Source organism: Anabrus simplex, chromosome 2 (genome assembly GCF_040414725.1).
Source record: "Anabrus simplex isolate iqAnaSimp1 chromosome 2, ASM4041472v1, whole genome shotgun sequence".
Classification (NCBI taxonomy): domain Eukaryota; kingdom Metazoa; phylum Arthropoda; class Insecta; order Orthoptera; family Tettigoniidae; genus Anabrus; species Anabrus simplex.
This window is the reverse complement of record NC_090266.1, coordinates 323,033,229-323,056,908: the sequence shown is the minus strand read 5'-3', so window position 1 is coordinate 323,056,908 and position 23,680 is coordinate 323,033,229. Positions and strand designations below refer to the sequence as shown.

Sequence of the window (23,680 nt, the reverse complement as noted above, 5' to 3'; positions counted from 1 at the left end):
TGTCCGATACTGAGTGCCGTCCGATACTGAGGTACCTTCCCCATACTATTATTAAGTGGTTACACTATACAGTTATTCATGGCGAACCTAAATTTGAAGTAAAATTAAATCAATTAAGAATATACATTCCAAATAATACTAACAAAAGCCATTAATTTTTTTCTAGCTTCACAAGAGAGGATATTTACATTAAGCAACATGTAGATGGCATAGCAAAGCTAAAGGAAAGAAATTGCCATAACACACTCTCCTGACTCAGACTCCAGCAAGTTCAGCAACAACTGCAGATCTTTGCAGCTAATATTTCATGAAACTTGCTGCAAAATTAGGTAATCTGTAAATTTGTGGATAGGTAACAGCTAAAAACACATCCCATCTGAGCCCACACTCAGGAAGAAAAATTTAAATATTGAATACCACTAAACACTTGCTACTATTAGGGAGAACATACGGATTCCTGCATTTGGGTAGGTGTCAACGAGACAACAGATGCTCATAGCATACATATTTGCAAACATAATACTTGATAAACTCGATAATACGCCTCTCCCTCCATATCTTCAGAGAACTCTACAATGCCAATGGTCAGTACGTAACCATCATTGTGTAAAGAAGTTTACTGTTATTTCCTGGTGGTGTTGACGAGAATAAGGTTCCTCTTCTCTGCACAAACGCAGCATGCTATATGATCTCAGCCTCTTCTTGTCTGAAACAACCGGATCTCAGAAACTCTAAAGAATAAATTTCCGCAAGTCAACAGTCTATTCTCTGATAAGAATTAAACTTTCTGCAAGGGCTCATCCCGCATTGCATAATTCAACAAAAAATCATTCGGAAAATATTCCTCCTCAACCTCTCCTAATCTGCTGGGATACCTGGGTAAAGGGACCTCTATGCAGAAAACTGAGCTTCCTACTGAGAGAACAGGTTGGGTTTTATTCATAAAGGAACTGTTGAAAACCTCAATATTATAGAGAGATCTTGTTGACATCAGTGCAGATTTTTCATTCTTGCCCTCAACAATAGCGAGTGAGGAATGCAAAGGAAAATCTCTTTAAGAGCAGATGCCAGTGGTGCAAAAAGCCAAAATGAAAATTGTAATGATTTGCAATCTATAGAAAATATAAAATGAATAAACGGTGACTAAAATAAGTGTAAATACCAAGACTGGGCGCCACCTGTAAAACAATTACAGGAATATATAACTATGTAGAGCAATGAGTAACTCCCTCTCCCAAGGCGACGGTCATCAGGCTGACGAAGCTCCAGACTTACTTTATAACCTTACCTGTTTACCCCTGAAATTAGATTTGGGTAGCATGCCAGGTTCATCCATACTCTACTGATAAAAGATTCACTGCAAGTTTCCTTCCATGACTTTACTCCCAAAATAAATAAAAATATATATAAATTACCTCAATAATCATCACTTGATGAGACCAACACCTATTCGCCGTTTTACAAAGGGCAAATATACAGACCACTAAAATCCACATACAAAAATAAATCATTTGACGAGACCAACTCGTGTTTGCCGCTTACAAGGTCTAATTACAAACATCTACAAAGCACCAAAATGAAGAAAGGAACATCACTTTACGAGACCAACTCGTGTTTGCCGCTTACAAGGTCTAATTACAAACATCTACAAACCGCCAACATGAAGAAAGAAACATCACTTTACAAGACCAACTTGTGTTTGCCGTTTACAAGGCAAATTACAAACCACTAAAAACACCAATTTAAAAAAAAAATCACTTAACGAGTCCAACTCGTGTTTGCCGCTTATAAAGGCAAATTACAAACATCTTCAAACCACCATAAAATTATTTTCACTATTTACATTTATCATACCTTCAGGTAAGAGACCCACTACACTCACTACTGTTACAGAACAAAAATTGTATTCTGGTAAAGAAAAGTACGACGACTTTCTCTACGTACGGATGCAACCTTCTTTACAAAGAGCATCCCTAAACTTATTTACACACTTCATCGACGTCTTGAGTCCTTCCCGAGTGCCGCACAGGTTGGTGTAACGCCTCAGGTTTCTGCAACTGAAACTGGATACTCGGCCGACGATTTCCTCGACCAAGAATCAGCTCTGTGCACAACCACACATCCACTAACGAATCTCGATTCTGTACGCATCACCACATCCACTGTACATAATCTCGTAGAAGAATTGTAGTCCAACTATTATACAGAGTTGGAGTTACAAATAAACACTTAAGTAGCGTCTTTGACCTAACAGCCACCAGAAACTCATTAGCATCAGCAACATATAGTGTGCTCACTCCAAAAACGATACTCAAGAACAATACAACATTGCCTAGGACTATGCGCAAAGTAGCTCCCGCGCGCCGGTCCGAGTGAGAAACACACAGAATCAGAGACAGAAACACAATCAGAATCAGAGTCCGAATTGACTTGCCGCACACGTGTACATGCTTATATAGGCTTGCTACACGTGGTTATAGCGTCCAGAAAAGTTTACTGGTAGCAACGCTCTCACAGGCACATCTTCACGCGTCACTCAGTCAACCCAACCTCGCTTAAAACAAAGCCCTCGTATTGGCTATCGTGTGTCTGATGTGACATCGAACGTCCACTCACGTACATCCACATTGATCCACTCCAATTCTTCAGTCTATACTACCTGCCGTACCCCGTGTTTCCAAGCCACTTTGTTGCAACACATTCAACTGACTTCAACCGTCCTTCCCGATATAGTCGCAGTTTTCCCGGTTGCACAATCCTACTGCTAGGCCATATTTACAGACTCTTACCCAAATGGAAATTTATAAAAAATATAATGATGCACATATGCAATATTCCCTAACTACACATTCTTCTTATAATATTACGTTTTTACATTCTAAATAAACAAAATTACATGATTTTAACATTATAAACTATATACGAAATTTCCTAACCTAAAAATTCGGGGATCATACATACGTACTGTTACAAAATTAGTGCTAAAGGAGAAGTTGGGGAGAAAATCACTATTTCATGTCTGAAGTTCCTGATGTCTAGTGATTATCTACAATGTCCTAACCCTCTAAAAATAATCAGCAATAACATTACACAGACTGTTGTTAGTCCAAGTGTGCACTATAACCACTAATTCTAATTACTACAAAAGGTGTTATAAATAACAATTCCATCACCATGCAAACCTACGCAGTGCAGGTCGTGTAGCGGTAAACTTGCGTTAGCAAGATCACAGGTCAGCACCCACCGTCGGCAGCCTTGTTGATGGTCTTCCATGTTCCCCATTTTGACACCAAGTTGCTATCTTTCCAATCCTACCATCGTGGGATTGTCCCACACTTCTACCCCTCTCAAGGTCATGGTCTGATCCCAGCCAAAGTAAGTTAATTTATATTTGAAGAGTACTCCCTGTCATTACTGCCAGCATGTCAAAATCCTCTAATGGCACTCTTACTGTCCACCCAAAAAAATGAATTCAGCCTTAGAAAACGTACGGTACTGCTTTGTTTCAGCCAGGCAGGACAATTGTTTTAAGAATATTGTTACATGCCCATGCAACTGTCAGCCCTGTTGTAGTCCCCTTGCGTATTTCCCATAAGTAACGAGCAAGTAAAGCTGGGAACATCCTAGCTAGCCTGAAGGCACGTGCTGGCCTTTCCCTGTACTGTGCTTTTGCCTGGTGCCTCCGTAGATTTAATGGGATGCAAAACTAGAATGTTCCTACTCCGGATGTACCCCGAAGACTCTATTACTGCATCGCCAGAGATATAAAAGCTGGGCTGCCACTAACAAGTAGTGTTGTTAGAGCAGAGACGTAAGTGTTGAGACAGTGTGACATTATGATCCAGTGTCGAACAGTCATCGTCTTCATCATCATCATCATCATCATCATCATCATCATCATCGAGTGTGTTGTGGTAGGGTTGGGCAGTAGATGAATTGGTGCTGTATTATTATCGAGTGATACGTATTGAGTAGTTCAGTGTGTGGAGCTGTCACGTGAAGTGATTGTGTGAGTTATCTGCCTTGTCTGGAGTTGAGCCAAGTGTACATTTGTCGTGCTGCGTATTAACCAACAGACTTGAGTTCGAACCTGTGTGCATACTGCCGGTATGTTAATTGGCTGTAGTGCACACCAAGTGAAAGCTGTCAATCAAGATTATGGAAGGGTCACCATTCCAGGTAAATACCAGCAAGCTGGACACCTGCTGTGAGGACTAGAGACTTTGTAAATAGCTAATAATTAGTGAACCATTGTCATTCATTTTCAAGTATTATTACTGTATGTGTGTGGGTGTACATAGAGAATGCAAACATAAGGTACGGCTATTACTTTCAGGGTACATTCCTCACACGTAGAAGAAGAAAATATGCTGTATGTACATGGGTCCAGAAATGCTTTATTTCCATGTTAAAACTCATTTCCTACAACTCTACATAGCATCTTAATCATGGGAAAAACACAGGAACAAAACGTACCAGCATACCACATGAAACTCTTCTTACACGAAATGTTCAAAATGGCCTCCATTAGCACCAACACATGCATTAACCCGCCATCAGTATATAGAGGATTCACTGCAACAGTGGGTTGTTCAAAGTCTTTCAAGAAAATGGAAAGTAGCTTAAATGCCCTGGTATTTGCTGATGATGTACTGTTAAGGGGAGAAACAGAAGCTGTAGCAAATCCTGTAACTATAGTTTGGAGGATGATGGGTCTCCACCAGACCAGTCCTGTTATCCTAGACAGAAATCAGACGGTTACGTCGAACAAATATGACCCCACCCCAAAAACATGACAGAAACACCTTGATGCTGATGGCACTCCAGGATGAAAGGTTCAATCCCACTCCATCTCTCCCAGATCATCTCCAGACTTCAATGCTCCTGTGTATGAATGCATGCCTACAGTGACCTCATCAGAAAAGAGTGTACGCTTCCACTGTTCTGGATGCCTCGGATTATGAGTAGTTGCTCACTTCACAAGCTACCCTGTGGTGGGGTTTAAGAGAAGCCTCTGGTACAGACAACCTTAATATCAGTCCACCATTGTGAAACCAAATTTGCACTGTCTGATCTGATACATTCCCTCTGGAGGCCCTCTGAAGATCCTGGCAGAACGAGGTGATAGTAGCACTAGACGTAGCACATGCTGAAAGCAACAAATAACAATCTTTCCTGTGAGCTGTTTTGTGTTGACATCCTGTCCATTGATGATCAGCAACCATTTGTCTCCCCCTGAACTTTTTTCCAAACTCTGGAGACATCACTATGACTCACTCCAACAAGAGCGGAAAAATCCACTTTCAATTGACCTTCACATTTTCTTATGAATGTAAATGATATTCGTAAAAAACTGGAATCACAGATAAGGCTTTTTGCAAGTTATGTTATACCGTATTGAGCAGTAAATAACTTACAAGATTGTGGCCAACTACAAAAATACCCCAACAATATTGTGAGATGGATAGCAGACGATTGTATGATGGTAAATGGGATGAAAAATGAGATTGTATGTTTTACCAAGAGGAAAAGTCCTCTCAGTTTTAATTGATGTGTTTGGTGGGTTGAAAGTACCTTACAGGGATCACTGTAAGTACTTAGGTGTTAATATAAAGAAAGATATTCATTGGGGTAGTCACATTAATGAGGTTGTAAGTAAAGGTTATTGTGGTGAATTACACTGCCTGACAAAAAAGGTTAAGCACCCAGCAGGAGTGGTTGAAAGTGAATAAAACTACATACGCTGGAAGACCATGTGCCTTTAATGAACTGATTACAATACGGGATGAAAGAGACTAGGCCATTGGCAGTTATACAGGTGGAATGCTGGCGCCAGGTCAGTAGGGTTGCAGTAAAATGGAAATGTTGAAGGTCCACCTTTTCAATACCATGAATGTTTATTGATGTGAATATATATCACATAACGTTTAAAGAAGATTGGTACTAATTTCGACGCTCATTGTGCGTCATCAGCCAACAAATCAATTGAGCAAAATACAACTTATCAAATAGCAATATATAACACATGATAGCACCTACAAGACAAATGTTAAACTATGACTAGTTAAAATATAAAACACATGACAGCAAATACAGGGATTAATGTTAAAAGTTAAATTGCAACAAGTTAAAACAATGAACGCAAATCAGAGAAGGTAACACAATTGTTAGGGTATGATACACGAGAAAATAGTCCAGCTTGAGGTTTGTAGAACATACGGTGTATCTATATATAACACTTAAATGCACCTACTAAGGCAAATTTTAAATGTAACGTTAAAATGATGAGGGTATGGTGCGTATGACCATCTAAAACACATGACAGCACCTATAAAGTCACTGTTAGATTATAACCAGTTGAAATGATGAGGTGCGTCTGACCATAAAATATAACATTTTTGAGAAGGTATCCCAGTTGTTGAGTCTTGATAAACAAGAGAATAGTCCAGCTTGAGGTGCATAGATCATAAGGCAACATATGTTTTTTTTTTTTTAGGGGCTTTACGTCGCACCGACACAGATAGGTCTTATGGCGACGATGGGATGGGAAAGGCCTAGGAGTTGGAAGGAAGCGGCCGTGGCCTTAATTAAGGTACAGCCCCAGCATTTGCCTGGTGCGAAAATGGGAAACCACGGAAAACCATCTTCAGGGCTGCCGATAGTGGGATTCGAACCTACTATTTCCCGGATGCAAGCTCACAGCCGCGCGCCTCTACGCGCACGGCCAACTCGCCCGGTGCAACATATGTTATCAGTGGGAATAATAAACCTAGTTCTCTTACGTTGCAGTAATTAACAGGCTTTATTCAGGTGTTTTCGAAGCCAACAATGTGGTCGTGTGAAGATCATAATTTGAATCAACGTCACCCCAGTTCAGTATGGAAACGTGGAGACTGACAAAAAGATTGAAAGCCAAATTAGGCATGATATAAACGTACATAGCCAAGAAATATATACGGGAAAAGAGGCGAACTTTCTTTTGGCTATGTACATTTATATGTTTTAGATTGTCATATGCACCATACCCTCATCATTTTAATGTTACATTTAAAATTTGCCTTAGTATGTGCCTTTAAGTGTTGTATATAGATACACCTAATGTTCTACAAACCTCAAGCTGGACTATTTTCTCGTGTATCATACTCTAGCCATAGATTAACATTTGTCTTGTAGGTGCTACCATGTGTTATATATTGCTATTTGATAAATTGTATTTTGCTCAATTGATTTTTTGGCTGATGACACGCAATGAGCGTCGAAACTAGTACCAATCTTCTTTAAACGTTATGTTATATATATTCACATCAATAAACATTCATGGTATTGAAAAGGTGGACTTTTAACATTTTCATTTTACTCTAATCCCAGTTCAATACATAACAAAATGAAGTTTCCAACTTTCAAAAAGGTCAGTAGGGTGTCGCATCCCCCCCCCCCCCCCCCCCCAATGCATGCCCTTAAGCAGTTTGGAATGGTGACAAACAGCCTTTGGATCCTCTCCTGAGACACGTTCGTCCACAGCTGTTGCAGCTGTCCCTCCAGATCCCGAAGGTTGGTATTGGGACAGAGTCCCCTTTGAATATCATCCCACAATGTCTTAAATGATGGAGAAGTCCAGGGATCTTGATGGCCACAGGAGGACCTCAACTTGCTCTAGGCAGTCCACAGACACACATGCTGTGTGTGGATGTGCATTATCTTGTTGGAACACTGTCCCCGAGTAGTGTGCCATAAGGGAGAGTACGTGCAGACGTAGAATACCTGTGACTTACTGCTGTACTGTCAATGTCTGCCGAAGCACTATTAAAGGTGACCTGAACACATATCCTATGGCTCCCCACACCATGATGCAAGGGATTACTCTTGTGTGTCTTTCCACAATATGGGCAGGACCTGCCCTCTGCCCACGATACCGCCAAAGCTGCACACGGTGGTCATCGGAAGAAGCGGGACTAATCAATGAACATGATGCGATGCCAGTCGTCCTCTGTCCATGTCTCCTGGGCAAGGCACCACTCCAAACGCAGGCGTTGGTGTTCTGGTGTCAATGGCAACCGACTCATGGGGCAGTAGGACCCCTATCCGATGGATACGAGTCGTCGAGGAACTGTGAGGGAACTCGCAGGAAGTTGTAGAGTCTCCAGTACATGTTTCCGGATGGCGGGTGACAAAGTTATGGGATCCCGCAATGCTTGATGCAGCATGCGACGGTCCTCCCTCCGGGTGGTGTTTCTTGCACCTGCACAACGTGATTGGGTGCCCTCACGTACCCATTAGCTGGCCATACACGGAAAGGAATTGTGACAGACGAGGCCTTTTGTGACGCGTTCCGACAGGCTAGGACTGCTCGTTAGTGAGCGAAACAGTTCAAGGCGTTATCTCCTACAGGCGAGACCTGTTGTCAGCGCCTCAACGGAAAGACCTTGCCTCACAGATCAAGCCTCTTGTAAGGAAAGAATGGAGTGGACAAAGGCACTGCTAGAGAAATTTATTGAAATGTACAAAGAGCGGCCGTGTCTCTGACAATTAAAACATGAGGTGTCGCAGTGTCGCAATCAAGCGTTCTTCACTATCCTCCTTCTTCAGCTTAGAAGCTACAACATCCACAGTAAGACTGTTATCCAGTAATAGCTACGCAAAACAAGTCATTTTTTTACTAGTGGCTTTACACTGTACCGACACAGATAGGTCTTATTGCGACGATGGGATAGGGAAGGGCTAGTAGTTGGAAGGAAGCGGCCGTGGCCTTAATTAGGGTACAGCCCCAGCATTTGCCTGGTGCGGAAATGGGAAACTATGGAAAACCATCTTCAGGGCTGCCATCTCCCGGATGCAAGCTCACAACTGAGCGCCCCTAAGCGCACGGCTAACTCGCCCGGTAAACAAGTCATTATGTATGTGTTGTGTATGTTTGGTAATCAGCTCGAAGGCTGGTTTGATCCTCCACAGCTATGCCAACATCTATCATAGATAGCCTAGGCATCACGGAAGAAGTGTACTAGGGAAATGAGAAGTGAGGTAGCTTCTCGTAGCTTTCCTCACCGAGCCAGAAGTTGCTCGCACACATATCAGTCTGCCAAGCCCACTGACCCTATGAGTGATATTTTCATACCATTCATAACAGGGACTGGCTGCATAAGGAATGGTATTACTAGCATCACTCATACCTCAGTCACTTTCACATTGTCAAAGCCAAGGATGAGACTGAGACAGATCAAATATTTAACGTAATAACGAGAAAAATCCATTCATGCTTACCTACTTTTTTTTTTTTTTTTGCGTGCCCCTGACCACACGACCAACTCGCCGGGTACATGCTTACCTAACTGCATATCATAATCGCTGTGGCCCATTCGCAAATAATTCTTGTAATCGTCCGGTTCATTTTCTCTCAGGTGTTGTATCAGACTCACGCGACTAAAGCTGTCTCGGTCTCCTATCCATGATTCCATCCACATCGATTGATTTTTCTGTTTGCATGATTTAACATATAGCAAAATGCACATTCCAACAGCCGCAACAGCATTTTTTTCCCTCTGGATACTGTCTGCTTCGATGTCCATCGCACAGTTCTAAGTACGGCAGACCCGACCGACAAGGATTTCAAACTAGTTTGAAAGGCCAGCGGATGAGGCTTGGCCTGCCGAGAACAAAGGCATCATTCCATTAACGAAAGGGTCTGGAATGTTGACAGATTATGTTCAAATCAAAATCAAAATCTCTATTTGCAAATGAGGTGTCTACCTCGGTGGCAAATGGTACACTAAAATACATTATTGTCAAGCAGTAAATTTTAAATTAACAAGAGACGAAGAAAATTTTCCTAGAATACAATTTATGCTAATAATTTGTTCTATTAAACACACACATCATCCTTAATAAATTTATATTGTTTACAAAATTCTACTTATTATATCTCACAAACATAGTCAACTCATATACAGTACGGTATGTGAAATTACTTCTAATAATAATATACAACTGGAATAAGATTAAAATGAACATTGAATTTATTACATGTTTATATTTTACCCATTTTTGGAACCTAAGTAGCATAACGACCTGCTGTGTCTTAACCAGCGCCCCTTTTGCCACCACTTTTCAGAGTTCCTGAAGGGCCTTCACAGCTACCGTAGCGGTCCCAGGGCCCTCGAAGTCCCCACTGTACTTCACCCCTACAGGCAGTCCCCTACTTGGGCTGTCCAAACTCCATAGACCAGGGGATGGAATTAATTTAATAACACATTTTTTATTTACAATAGCCTGCACTGGTCGAATGCCCTCTAACATTTCATTTATTTTCTCTGCTGTTGTTTATTCTCTTCTTGAATATCTGTACAGATTTTGGAAAAGGATCAAACACTACCCTTGGTAAACTGTTCCACTCCTTCACGCCCTTCCCAATGAATGAAAATTTACCCCAATCGCTTCTGCTAAAATTCCTTCTAATTTTGTACTTGTGGTCAGTTCTACCAATATAATTATTTTCCAACTGAAGCCTCTCACGGATATCTCTCCATGCTTCTCCTGTATAGGCTCTATATAATCCTGTAAGTCTAGTTTTCTCCCTTCTTTTACTTAAAGGTTCCCAACCAAGTTCCTTTAACATTTCTGATACACTACTCTTTCTCCTGAAATCCCCTGTTACAAACCTTGCTGCTTTCCTCTGCACACCATCTAGTTCTTTTATTAGGTATTCTTGGCGAGGATCCCAAACACTGTTTGCATATTCCAATAATGGACGAACCATACTTAAGTAACTTTTTTCTTTTAATTCTTTGTTGCATCCTTTAAGTAGCCTCATTATGACATGTAACAATCTGTATGCTTTCCCAACAATGTCATCTACATGACCCTTCCAGTGCAAATTACTTTCAAATCTCACACCTAAGTATTTGCACTTGCCATCTTTAGGGATAACTACCTCATCCAAAGTATATTCAAATTCAGTTTTAAAGCTCCTGTTTGTAAATGTTGTAACAGTTGATTTGCCTCCACAACACGACAGGCTTGATGTCACAGTTGATGGCGAGCAGCCGGCCGGGTCTCTGAAGGTCACGCCTGGCAGGCGGCCCGTCGGATCTGGCCCCAAAGGCAAGGCCTGCGAAAAAATCTGTCCGTGTATGGCCAGCTATTGAGTCCAACATAGGGTCACTGTGACATCTGAATGGCCCACATGCCTGACAATTGCACGATATGACCAACCAGCCTCATGCAGTTCCACAATGCGGCCTCTGTCAAATGCTGTCAATTGGTGAATAGGCTGTCTAACGCGTCTGCGAGGCATCGCGGGTGCTTCGTACTGTACGTAGTCTTCTCTGCACGTTTTGCTTAACTGTGACTCACAGCAGTTGACTGGTAACAACTTATGAACAACAGGATGGTGCCATCACGGATGCACTCTGGTGGGCACTCTACACATTACAGATCCTGGTAAATCTAATCATTTGCTCACATATCAATGGTATGCATGCATACCGAAATGGGTGCTACACTTTTTTGTCAGGCAGTGTAGTATAATGCAAAACATTTTTTGAGCACTGTATATTCCGCAGAAAAGCAATGACAGTGAGTGATCTTCAGTAAATCTGAATTTGAATATTCTGTGGTTCATTTACTGTTTATGAATACAGGTTAATTAAACCACAACTAATTTGGATTTATTAAGAACATAATCAAAACTAAAGAGTGATTAACATGAATAGCACTGTAGAACCATTTAAGATAATATCTGAGAACATGTAATTTTCCAAAACTAACATACCTGTCATCTTCAGTGATGTTTACATCTGCAGCACTCCACCAAACGTCACTGCCACCCGGGCGTACTCTGCATAATACTGTGGCATTGTCGCAAAGATTTAGAAGAGAAGGTACCTCAATTTTCAGTGAATTGGGCACAAAATCTGAAATATTAAATTCTATGCATAATAAAGAGAAAACCAGAAACGTAAAATGACTGCATGTATATAAAGAGACTTATTGCTGGATACAAACACTATTTCCAGGCTGATTACATTTACCTTTAGATATATGATTTTAGTAATTAAGAAGGTGTATCTATAGTAAAACTGTGACAGTTCAGACAACATGGACTAGTTATTTTCCTCTCTTAATCTACCACGATTCTGTTATGCAACCTCCTTTCCCACACTCTTAAATATGTGTTAGATGAATCCCTAGCTGGAGTTCACGTTGCAGAGTTATTTTAAAACTGCATCCCAATTACAATAACAAACACCAAGCATAAAGACTTAATAATTACATGTAAAGAACAAGCACAGGGGCTCCCTGAGCACTGATACTCGCACTGCACATCATCTACGGATGACATTGTACCGTAGACAGTAGATGGTAGTGTATGAAGATAGAGAGTACCTGTGCTTTTGTGTTTTCATCTTTGCCCTAGTCTCACTTTCTGTTGCTCTCTCTTCCCATACTCACCCATCATTGTATTTACCTTTTACAAACATTCTTATCCTTTAAACTTTAAGTCTTTAGGTGTCTTCAATCGTGAAATTATCAGTGTTTCGCCCCATTGTAGCAGTTTGTAGCTCTGTGTATTTCATTTGTAGACTTTGTTGTTCCCTCTCCATTATCAAAAATATTCACATACAACTTTTGAATTACACGCCTAATAGTCTTTCAGATTTACGCTTTGTTTAACAAAACTGATGTGGTACACATTTTGAGGAAACTTAGGTCTTTGCAAACCAGAAAGTTTTCCTGCAGTTTGTCTTGTTTCACAAAGCACAAACCCAAAATATTATCATGTCAATTATTCTGTGTGAAAAGGCACCACCCAATCAACAGTCACAGATTTCGTATACAAATTTTCAATGGATCATTTACAACAACTGAAGGCTACACATGAATACAAAGCTCTGTTTTATAAAGACAAGAGACAGTATGTTGGATGAAATGGAATATTACAGAGGAACTTTCAAACAATATATTATGAGAGTGAAGAACTAATGAGTATACTGCTGGAAACCACAACTGTACAAAAACCGTAACTACTTGAAAAGGCAGAAGCAATGCATCTGATCAAAGGATTTCACTCCAACAGGCACACAGGGGTCATAGTGAGTGCTTGTAATGAGAACTGAGGATTAGGGGTTGTGTGTCAGCTTCTGATTCCCAAAACTGCAGATTCAAACCCAGCACAGGTAGTCAGATTTTTTTAAGGATGGAAAACAAGTCCATTTGGCAGTAATGTCATACGATGTCAACACATAAAAGATCTCCCTGGTGACTTACTCGGGCAAACAAAGGTTCCAGACTCTCTGCCATCTTCCAAAGTAAAACAGTAAGCTGAAATAACACACAGGTAACGTAAATGGCATCAAATCAAAACGCCTGCACACAGTAGTTGATGCTATACCATAATGATTGTTATTACAGTAGAACCTCATTTGTTCGACCCCCCTTAGTACCCCTTCGTGTGTGCTTCTACAATTGTAGGGGATTAACCTTGGTTACCCTCTTCAATTGAAGATCCTCTTCGTGGTGAGGGGGACTAGTAGCTCCTTTCTTGCGATGCCGAATGGAGCCCTACTGGGTAACCATTCGGTATACAAGGAGGAGGAAGCTAAACCACCACCCAACCCTAAGGAGTAACGGGACCCGTGCCGATGCGGTGCATGGCACATGGGAGATGTGTCCTGAACGGAGCCTTCGAGATACTTGGCGCCCTCTCGAAGTAAGTAGCCTTACCCGGGTATGCGGGGCTCTGCCTGGGCGGACATATATTTCCCGAGCTCCTCGTGGGACCTAAATGAGTACTGTAGCTACCCATAAACCGGAGAGCTCTTCTGGGGCCTCCGAGAGAAACACCAGTTTAACTACAACCGATGGGGACTCTTCGGAGATACCCTCGGATAGTACGACCTCGACAGTAAGAGAGCTCACTCTAGAGGTGGGCAATCTACTAGTCCAGAAGAAGAAGAAACAGCGCTCCGGCGCTGAGAAGAGGAGGTGTAAGAAGCTTTAAAGGTCCGGGAGCAGGCCAAAAAGGGCCTAACTCCTGGAGCTGAGAGGCCTTCTACTGCCATGACAGCGACGACTGTGGGGGGATCCAATGGGCACAAGAGGCGGGACCCTGAAAAGGGCTCTGCTTCTAGGGCACAGAGGACTCCACCCACCAAGACGCCAGTGGGGAAACGACTTCTGTCGGGGCCAACCCCAGGAGAAGATCGGAAAAACCCACAAAAAACCCAAGGTGGAGTATGCTAGGATAGCTAAAGCTGGGATCAGGATGGCCATAGTACCTGTAGGATATCCTGACCAGCAGCTAACCAAGAAACAGGTGGAATCTGTGGAGGAGGCTTTCACCGATATGATAGACAGGCTTCCGGAGCAGGGGCCCATTAAGCCTCAGTTCCAGGACTGCTATCTGTCGAGAGGTGCGGCCTTCATTATCGCAGAGAATGATGAGACTGTAGCATGGCTTTCTAGTCTTGTTACAGGTATACAACCGTGGGAAGGAGCCAGGCTCACAATTGTGGGCATGGATAAACTCCTTTCCTATAAGAGAATCATGGTCTGGATACCAGGACAACCAGAGGACAATAACGTCCTTTTGGGAAGAATGGCACGCCAGAACCATGGCTTAAATCCCAACAGCTGGAGGGTATATGACCGCAAGGAGGAGAAGAGAGGTGTCCGACTTGTGGTCAGCATGGACTCCAGAGATGTGGAGAAAGTGGTGGGGAAGAAGATCTTCTGCGGGGTGCATGTCGCTACCTTCACCTTGGTGGAGGGCAAGCGCGACAAGCAGAGGACCAACCCCACCACAGACAATACTGAGACCAGCAGGGGCAAAGAGCGGGAGCCCGAACAGGAACCGGGGCCAGCCAAGCCTCAAGATTCATCGCGGGAGACGGAGCTGCACGTTCCGGAGACCGCATAAGGTAAAGTATTGCATGAAAGTAAAGAATGATTACTTTCATACAAGCAAACATACAACATTGTACAGCGGCATCCAGGGTACATATTAGAAGTATCCAGAAAGGCAGGTTTTCGGTCGCCCTGATACAAGAACCCTAGCTCAGACAGGGGCATATCATGGGACTAAAATATGCAGGCTTCACTCTATTCAGTGGAATAGCAGAGGAAAAACCTAGAGCATGTATACTAGTTAAGGATCATAACGCTTGGGCTATACCAGGCTTCATTACTAGAGACCTTGTAGCAGTTCTAGTGAGATATGAAGAGGGCGGACAGCCAAGAGATCTGGTTGTCTGTTCTGCATATTTCCCAGGAGACTCTGAATCTCCACCCCCGCCGGAGGAGTTCAAGAGACTGGTGATATGATGTAAGAAACAAGGACTAAACCTCATAGTAGGATGTGATGCCAATGCTCATCACAGCATTTGGGGAAGTCAACACACAAACCGAAGGGGAGAGCATTTCATAGAATTTCTATTTACAACTGATCTTGAGATCATGAATAAAGGTGATACCCCTACCTTCATCAATAACAGGAGTGAGGGGATCATAGATCATACCCTGGGTTCCATGGGAAACATACAGGAATTTAAAGACTGGAAAGTTTCTTTGGAACCTTGTAACCGTCCCGGCTTCTCCAGCCAGACTAATTTAATATACTATCATTTTACACGATATCACTCGATATCAAGTTTTCCGCCATCGGCAATTATTCGTAATATCATATTTATTCAACGTCAAGCATTTGTAAATAAGGCTTTTGCAATCATATTATATAGTTATAACATCATTTATTATTTAAATTATTATATTAGGTAGGATAGGAATTCATTATGTACTGTAAATATGGTCAAAATGTTGAGACATAGTTGTCATTTCACCTCATACTTGTGTATACGGAAAAGGTTATTCTTATAGCGGGGGAAAATTACACGAGTCATTGGGTTAAACTCGTGAGCCAAGGCAGTAAACAGCGACCCGCGTGCAAGGCTAGGCTTGCAGACTACATCATCGCCACGCCTTCTGGTCTTGTCAAGAAGAAAGAAGAGGGAGATGATAATGCGATCTACGAATCAGATGCTTCGTTATATAGAGAATTGATACTGAGCTATTATCAAGAGTGGGGAGAGCCCGGTGATATATTATGTAGCGCGGAGCATTCCTCGATTCAGAGAGTAACAGATACTCACTCACATCGCTACTTCTACTGTGAACATCTACTTTGAATGACGTTATTGATTTTGAGACAGTGTGTGGTCTCTCCGAGACATAGTTATTTTTGTACAGTGTGTTGTCGCTTTGACACAGTACTCACCTGCGGTAATGTTATCGGATCTGGGTGAGACGAAACAAGCTTACGGCTTGTGTTATATTCAGTAAATCTTCTGGACGAAGAACTATGTTTAGTTCAAGTCCATGGAATTTGGTACAAGTCTGTACCATATAAACAGTATAGCTCAGTTGGATTGAGATTTCTACTAACATGGAAAAATTCATATCTCTGAATTTTCTCCTCATACGATCAACGCTGATCAGTTTTTACAAGTATAGGGCCAATGTCTAATTTAAAGACTAGGCAATTAGGGAGTGCTAGTCCAGATAGCCCGTACCACATCAGAGAAGGAAGGATGTCCATGGAGTCAATTCTACATCAAGAAGAAGAGAACGAGTAACCACGGAAACCAGATGACTTCAATGGAAACTGCAATTGGTGAGCTTCAATTAGATAAAGCAAGCAATAGTAATTTGAGTAACGTAAATTCTAAATCCCTCCACGCTTTAAGGAACTTTTCCGATTCATCTCATTTTTTTTTGTATAATAAATTCATTTGTATTTTATATTTGCGTTAATTTTCTTTCTCAAACGATACTTAATGGTTAATTATTTAAAATCCTACCCCTGTGATTTAAGTATAAGTCTCTATGCTAGTAAATATAAATTTTGCTTTACAGTTTTGTTTAAAACTGTAATGCTGGCGCCCATACATCACATAGAGAAATGGGAAACCATGGAATGTTAGTTGTTTCTATTTGCGTGGCAATTTGCGGGCAAGCCACATATAGTTTATTTGATATTCATGAGTTCCAAGGTAATAACTTTCGTCTCCTCTAATGAGAAGCTTAGGGTCGAACAGTTACAACCTTCCTTGTCAGACCATAGACACATTGTGTTCCATATAGAGGGCTCCTTCGAGATCCCATCTTAGAGAAACCCTAGACGAACCAACTGGACGTCTTTCAGGGAGGACGTGAAGAGGGGACTGAAAGGAGGACCCTCAAATATAATTAACAAAGAGGAGCTGGAGCTCAGTGTGAGTTTTCTCACACAGACACTGGTTACCTCTTATGAATTAAACTGCCCAGTTGTTAAGGCAAAAAGAGCAACAGGAAGCTTCAAGTGGAACAGTTATCTTGAACACCTGAGGAGAAACACACGAAGGCTCTGGAATAAATACAGGGAACTTCAGGATCAAGAAAGCCTAGATTCCTATAAAGAATCACAAAGACGATATAAGTCAGAAGTCAAAAAGGCTTCTAGGAAATCTTGGACACAGTTTTGTGACTCCATTGAAAGTCAACATGAAGCGACAAGGCTTCATAAAATTCTAACCTTGGATGGAAGGCCAAGGCTGGGCTCATTGGAGTCACCTTCGGGTGGATATACATCTACAGAGAGGGAGACCCTGAACTTACTGCTTGATGCCCACGTTCCAGGTTCAGCAGTCACGAATAGTGAAGTAGAATCGAGCGGATCCTTCAGACCCGATAGAAGTGGCTGGAAGGAAGCCGCAGAGATTGTTACCCCCAGAAGGGTGAAGTGGGCATTAGAATCTTTTGCCCCTTACAAAAGCCCAGGAATGGATGGGATCTTCCCGGCGCTTCTTCAGGAAGCGGGTGGGGTCCTTATACCATATCTGGTCAGAATTTTTAGAGCCTGTCTCACTATGGGGTACGTGTACTCCTTGTGGCGTCAGGCGAAGGTAGTATATATACCCAAACCCGGAAGGTCTTCATATACTAGACCTAAGGATTATAGACCCATCAGTCTAACGTGTTTTCTTCTTAAGACCTTGGAAAGACTAGTGGATAGACATATCAGGGAGAAAGTATTAAGAGACTGTCCCCTGCATCCTCATCAACACGCATATCAACCAGGGAAGTCGGTTGAGACGGCACTACACCAGCTAGTTTCTAGGCTGGAGAGTGCCTTGGATCAGCAACAACTTGCTATGGTTGTATTCCTAGATATAGAAGGGGCCTTTAACTACACATCTTTGGGCTCCATAGAACTTAGTCTAGAGAGAAGAGGAGTGAGCAGGATGCTCATAAAATGGATTATGGCCTCACTACAGGGCCATCAAGTTCTGTTTACCCTCAACGCAGTTATGTTTTGGGGTGGGGTTTTTTTTTTTTTTTGCTAGGGGCTTTACGTCGCACCGACACAGATAGGTCTTATGGCGACGATGGGATAGGAAAGGCCTAGGAGTTGGAAGGAAGAAGCCGTGGCCTTAAGGTACAGCCCCAGCATTTGCCTGGTGTGAAAATGGGGAACCACGGAAAACCATCTTCGGGGCTGCCGATAGTGGCGCAGTTATGTTGAGAGCTAATATAGACAGGGGGTGTCCACAGGGAGGAGTATTATCACCAACTTTATGGTGTCTGGTAGTGGATGAACTACTTACCAGGTTAAATGTTGGAGGAATTTACGCCCAAGGCTATGTTGATGACATTAGCCTGATGGCGGTGGGAAATTTCTCCAGTACGGTTTCAGAGCTCGTACAGAGCTCCCTACGTAGGGTGGAAAGACGGTGCCACGACACGGACTTCTCGGTTAATCCCGACAAGACGGAGCTCGTGGTATTTACCAGGAGGAGGAGGCTAGATGGACTGTCAGAGCCTTTCCTATTTGGGAAAAGATTAGTTAAGACAACCTCAGTTAAGTACCTCGGGGTAATCCTTGAGGCAAGACTGAGTTGGAAGAAACACATAGACCATAAGGTGGATAAGGCTCGCAAGATTATGTGGGCCTGTCGCAGGGCCGTCGGAAAAACTTGGGGCCTAGGACCTAAGGTGGTCCAGTGGCCCTATATTTCTATTGTACGGCCCACGATCACCTACGCATCTTTACTCTGGTGGCCAGGTTCAGAGAGTAAAACTGTGACCACCAAGTTAAACAGTGTCCAAAGACTTGCGTGTCTAGGAATAACAGAGGCACTGGATACTACACCATTATGTGCAATGGAGGCCATCCTAGGTCTTCCCCCCTTACATTTATATGTTAAGGAAATAGCGGGAATGAGTGCCTACCGCCTCTGGTCACTCGGAGGATGGTCCTTCAAGAATCCGAATAGAAGTCATGCCTCTATTCTCACAAGGCTTCACCAGACCTGACCTACGACAATGATCGGGGACCTGATGAAGCCTAGTTTTAGATTGAATTATAAATCCACAGTGGTGATACCAACAAGGGAGGAGTGGGCCACGGATGCTGGGGCCCGTCTTAGGTCTGGGGGCTGTACATGGTACACAGATGGCTCGCGGACAGAAACGGGCACAGGCACCAGGGTCTGGGGGCCTAAGACAAGGCTCTCCCTACCTATGGGTAAATACGCTACTGTTTTCCAGGCTGAAGTACACGCAATACTGACCTGTGCTGTATATATAAGGAACATGCCTGGACACAGAAGATGCATCACTATTTCCAGCGATAGCCAGGCAGCGTTAAAAGCACTATGTGCAGTTAAAACAACTATGATCGGTGGAAAATTGTAAATAAAAATGTAAACAGACTCTGGGATGGGTTTAAAGCAATTGTTGAGGAATGTGAAAATAGGTTTGTACCTACAAAGGTGGTAAGGAATGGTAAAGATCCACTATATTAAAACAGGGAAATAAAGAGACTAAGAAGGAGGTGCAGGTTGGAAAGAAATAGAGTTAGAAGTGGCTGTGGAAGTAAGGAGAAATTGAAGGAACTTACTAGGAAATTGAATCTAGCAAAGAAGTCAGCTAAGGATAACATGATGGCAAGCATAATTGGTGGCCACACTAATTTTAGTGAAAAATGGAAGATTATGTATAGGTACTTTAAGGCAGAAACAAGTTCGAAGAAGGACATTCCAGGAATAATTAATGAACAAGGGGAGTGTGTATGCGCGGATCTTCAAAATGCAGAAGTATTCAGTTAGCAGTATGTAAAGATTGTTGGTTACAAGGATAATGTCCAGATAGAGAAGGTGACTAATACTAAAGAAGTATTAAAATTTACCTATGACATTTACAGTAAGATACAAAGGTTGAAAACTAGAAAAGCAGCTGGAATTGATAAGGTTTCGGGGGATATACTAAAGAAAATGGGTTGGGATATAGTACCATAACTGAAGTACTTGTTTGATTTTTTGTTTGCATGAAGGAACTTTACCAAATGAATGGAGAGTTGCTATAGTAGACCCTGTATATAAAGGAAAGGGTGATAGACATAAAGCTGAAAATTACAGACCAGTCAGTTTGACATGCGTTGTACGTAAGCTTTGGGAAAGCATTCTTTCTGATTATATAAGACATGTTTGCAAAATTAATAAATGGTTTGACAGAAGGCAGTTTGGGTTTAGGAAAGGTTATTCAACTGAAGCCCAACTTGTATGATTCCAGCAAGATATAGCAGATATCCTGGATTCAGGAGGTCAATTGGACTGTATCGCGATTGATCTGTCTAAGGCATTTGATAGGACAGATCATGGGAGACTACTGGCAAAAATGAGTGCAATTGGACTTGACAAAAGAGTGACTGAATGGGTGGCTCTGTTTCTAGAAAATAGAACTCAGAGAATTAGAGTAGGTGAGGCATTATCTGTCCCTGTAAAAATTAAGAGGGGAATTCCTCAAGGCAGTATTATTGGACCTTTATGTTTTCTTATATATATCAATGATGTGTGTAAAAAAGTGGAATCAGAGATAAGGCTTTTCGCAGATGATGTTATTCTGTACAGAGTAATAGATAAGTTACAAGATTGTGAGCAACTGCAAAATGACCTCGATAATGTTGTGAGATGGACAGTAGGCAATGGTATGATAAACGGGGATAAAAGTCAGGTTGTGAGATTCACAAATAGGAAAAGTCCTCTCAGTTTTAATTACTGCGTTGATGGGGTGAAAGTTCACTTTGGGGATCATTGTAAATACCTAGGTATTAATATAAGGAAAGATCTTCATTGGGGTAATCACATAAATATGATTGTAAATAAAGGGTACAGATCTCTGCACATGGTTATGAGAGTACTTAGGGGTTGTAGTAAGGATGTAAAGGAGAGAGCATATTTGTCTCTGGTGAGACCCCAACTAGAGTATGGTTCCAGTGTATGGGACCCTTACCAGGATTACTTGATTCAGGAACTGGAAAAAATCCAAAGAAAAGCAGCTCGATTTGTTCTGGGTGATTTCCGACAAAAGAGTAGCGTTACAAAAATGTTGCAAAGTTTGGGCTGGGAAGACTTGGGAGAAAGGAGACGAGCTGCTCGACTAAGTGGTATGTTCGGAGCTGTCGGTGGAGAGATGGCATGGGAGGACATCAGTAGACGAATAAATTTGGATGGTGTCTTTAAAAGTAGGAAAGATCACAATATGAAGATAAAGTTGGAATACAAGAGAACGAATTGGGGCAAATATTCGTTTATAGGAAGGGGAGTTAGGGATTAACTTACCAAGGAAGATGTTCAATGAATTTCCAATTTCTTTGTAATCATTTAAGAAAAGGCTAGGAAAACAACACATAGGGAATCTGCCACCTGGACGACTGCCCTAAATGCAGATCAGTAGTAATGGACAATATTAATGTGGCTTATAGAAGAAAGAAAGAACTGGCTGAGTCAGCAAAGAGGATACATCTGGATGTGCTAGGAATAAGTGATATTTGGGTAAGGGTAGATAACGAGGAAGAGATAGGAGATTATAAAGTGTACTTGACGGGTGTTAGAAAGGGAAGGGAGAGTGCGGGGTAGGGCTGTTTATCAGGAATTCCATTGCACGTAACATAGTTTCTGTCAGGCACATAAATGAGCGAATAATGTGGGTAGATTTGGCAGCCAGAGGAATTAGGACGAGAATTGTCTCAGTGTATTCACCATGTGAGGGTGCAGATGAGGATGAAGTTAACAAGTTTTATGAAGCATTGAGTGACATCGTGGTCAAGGTCAACAGCAAGGATAAAATAGTGCTAATGAGCGATTTCAATGCGAGAGTTGGAAATAGAACTGAAGGATATGAAAGGGTGATTGGTAAATGTGATGATGATGCTTGTTTAAAGGGGCCTAACATCGAGGTCATTGGCCCTTAATGGTATGAAATGAGATGAAATGTTATGACAAATTTAAAGACCAAAATCCTCCACTGACCAGAACTGAAAGCGTGAGGACGAAGAATGAATGGATGGATATGAATTTAAAACGATCAGTGGAACCGACCCACAGTGCCTCACATGCACAGAAGCTGGCACAAAACAATAGTATTACAGACCAAGGGACTGCTTCTATAGCACAATGCCGAATCAATTATGCTTGTAGTCGTAACGGGTCTAAAATCCAGGTCATCGTCCCCTCATAATGGTACTTATCGCTAGGAAAGTATAAATGTGCTATTTGTCATTTGGCAGTACTAATCAAAAGTAGCGTAGACTCTTGGTATTCCACACATTATGGTACTATTCACAGGTAGTGTAATGCGCACATGTAACACAGGCCTATGGTGTTTCGCACATTGCGGCGCTATTTACATGCAACGCAAACCTATGGCATTCATCATATAAGTGGACTAACCACAGGGACCCTAACTATCCCATAGTATTCCTCACATAGTGGGAACTAAGCATAGGCAAGGCAGAAACATAGTGTCGCTCATATAGGGGTACGAATCACAGGTATTGTAAGACGCTCATCCTGATTCACACGCTGTCGCTACTTATCACAAACCTATTGCGTACCTAACATAGTAGTACTACACGCAAGTAAATGCGACCCATGGTATTGCGTGAGTGATGGTACTAATTACAAGTAGTCTGATGGTTCTGATTTGATCATCCCTTGGTCCCCCCTTTTAGTTGCCTCTTACAACAGGCAGGGGATACCACGGGTGTATTCTACATGTGCACCCGCAGGAAGTAGTGTGTTTGGTCCGCGAGAGGTATTTTATTTCCCTCAAGTCTGCCAGCAAGCCGGATAGGACCCCCCCCCCCCCCGTATCCACCACCTGGAACGCGCAACACGGGAGTATCACCTCTCCCCTTCTACGCCAGCGAAGTAGGTTCGAGAATTGGCAAATGTGGGGAAGATACGGAAGCTAATGGGAATGGGAAGCGTTTGCTGGACTTCCGTGCTAGTATGGGTTTAGCAGTTATGAATACATTAGAACCCCGCTTAACCAAAATGCTCTGGCAAAATTGAATACTATATAGAAAGGGCCTAAGTACCAAAGTAAGCGAATTTGACTTAAATGGTGCCGAACGGAATACTTACATAAAGGGTTTATAACGTCAAAGTTTGTCTTGTAGTTTTTAATGTCCTCGGAAGATGGCAGGAGCTCTATCACCAGCGGTACGTTTAGTTAGTAAGGGTCTATGTGCCGTTTATTCTCACTAGTTGATAGTAGCGTGAGTACCGCGTGTAACACAGAATGTCGTCCAGTGGTGATGTTAGCATTCTAAATAAGAGAAGGATGGGCTCTGAAAGTGTTTCCAAGGAAA

At 42.2% G+C, this 23,680-nt stretch overlaps 1 protein-coding gene across 2 annotated transcripts in view; it reads right to left on the bottom strand.

The window, feature by feature from the left end:
- The window catches only part of Ptp69D (Protein tyrosine phosphatase 69D), a 976,604-nt gene that overhangs the window by 912,940 nt on the left and 39,984 nt on the right, over nucleotides 1–23,680 (bottom strand). For both annotated transcript variants that reach the window (XM_068226166.1, XM_068226167.1), the window contains exon 2: nucleotides 11,765–11,906. In XM_068226166.1, the coding sequence (XP_068082267.1) occupies nucleotides 11,765–11,906 (142 nt within the window). The remainder of the gene's footprint in view (nucleotides 1–11,764; nucleotides 11,907–23,680) is intronic.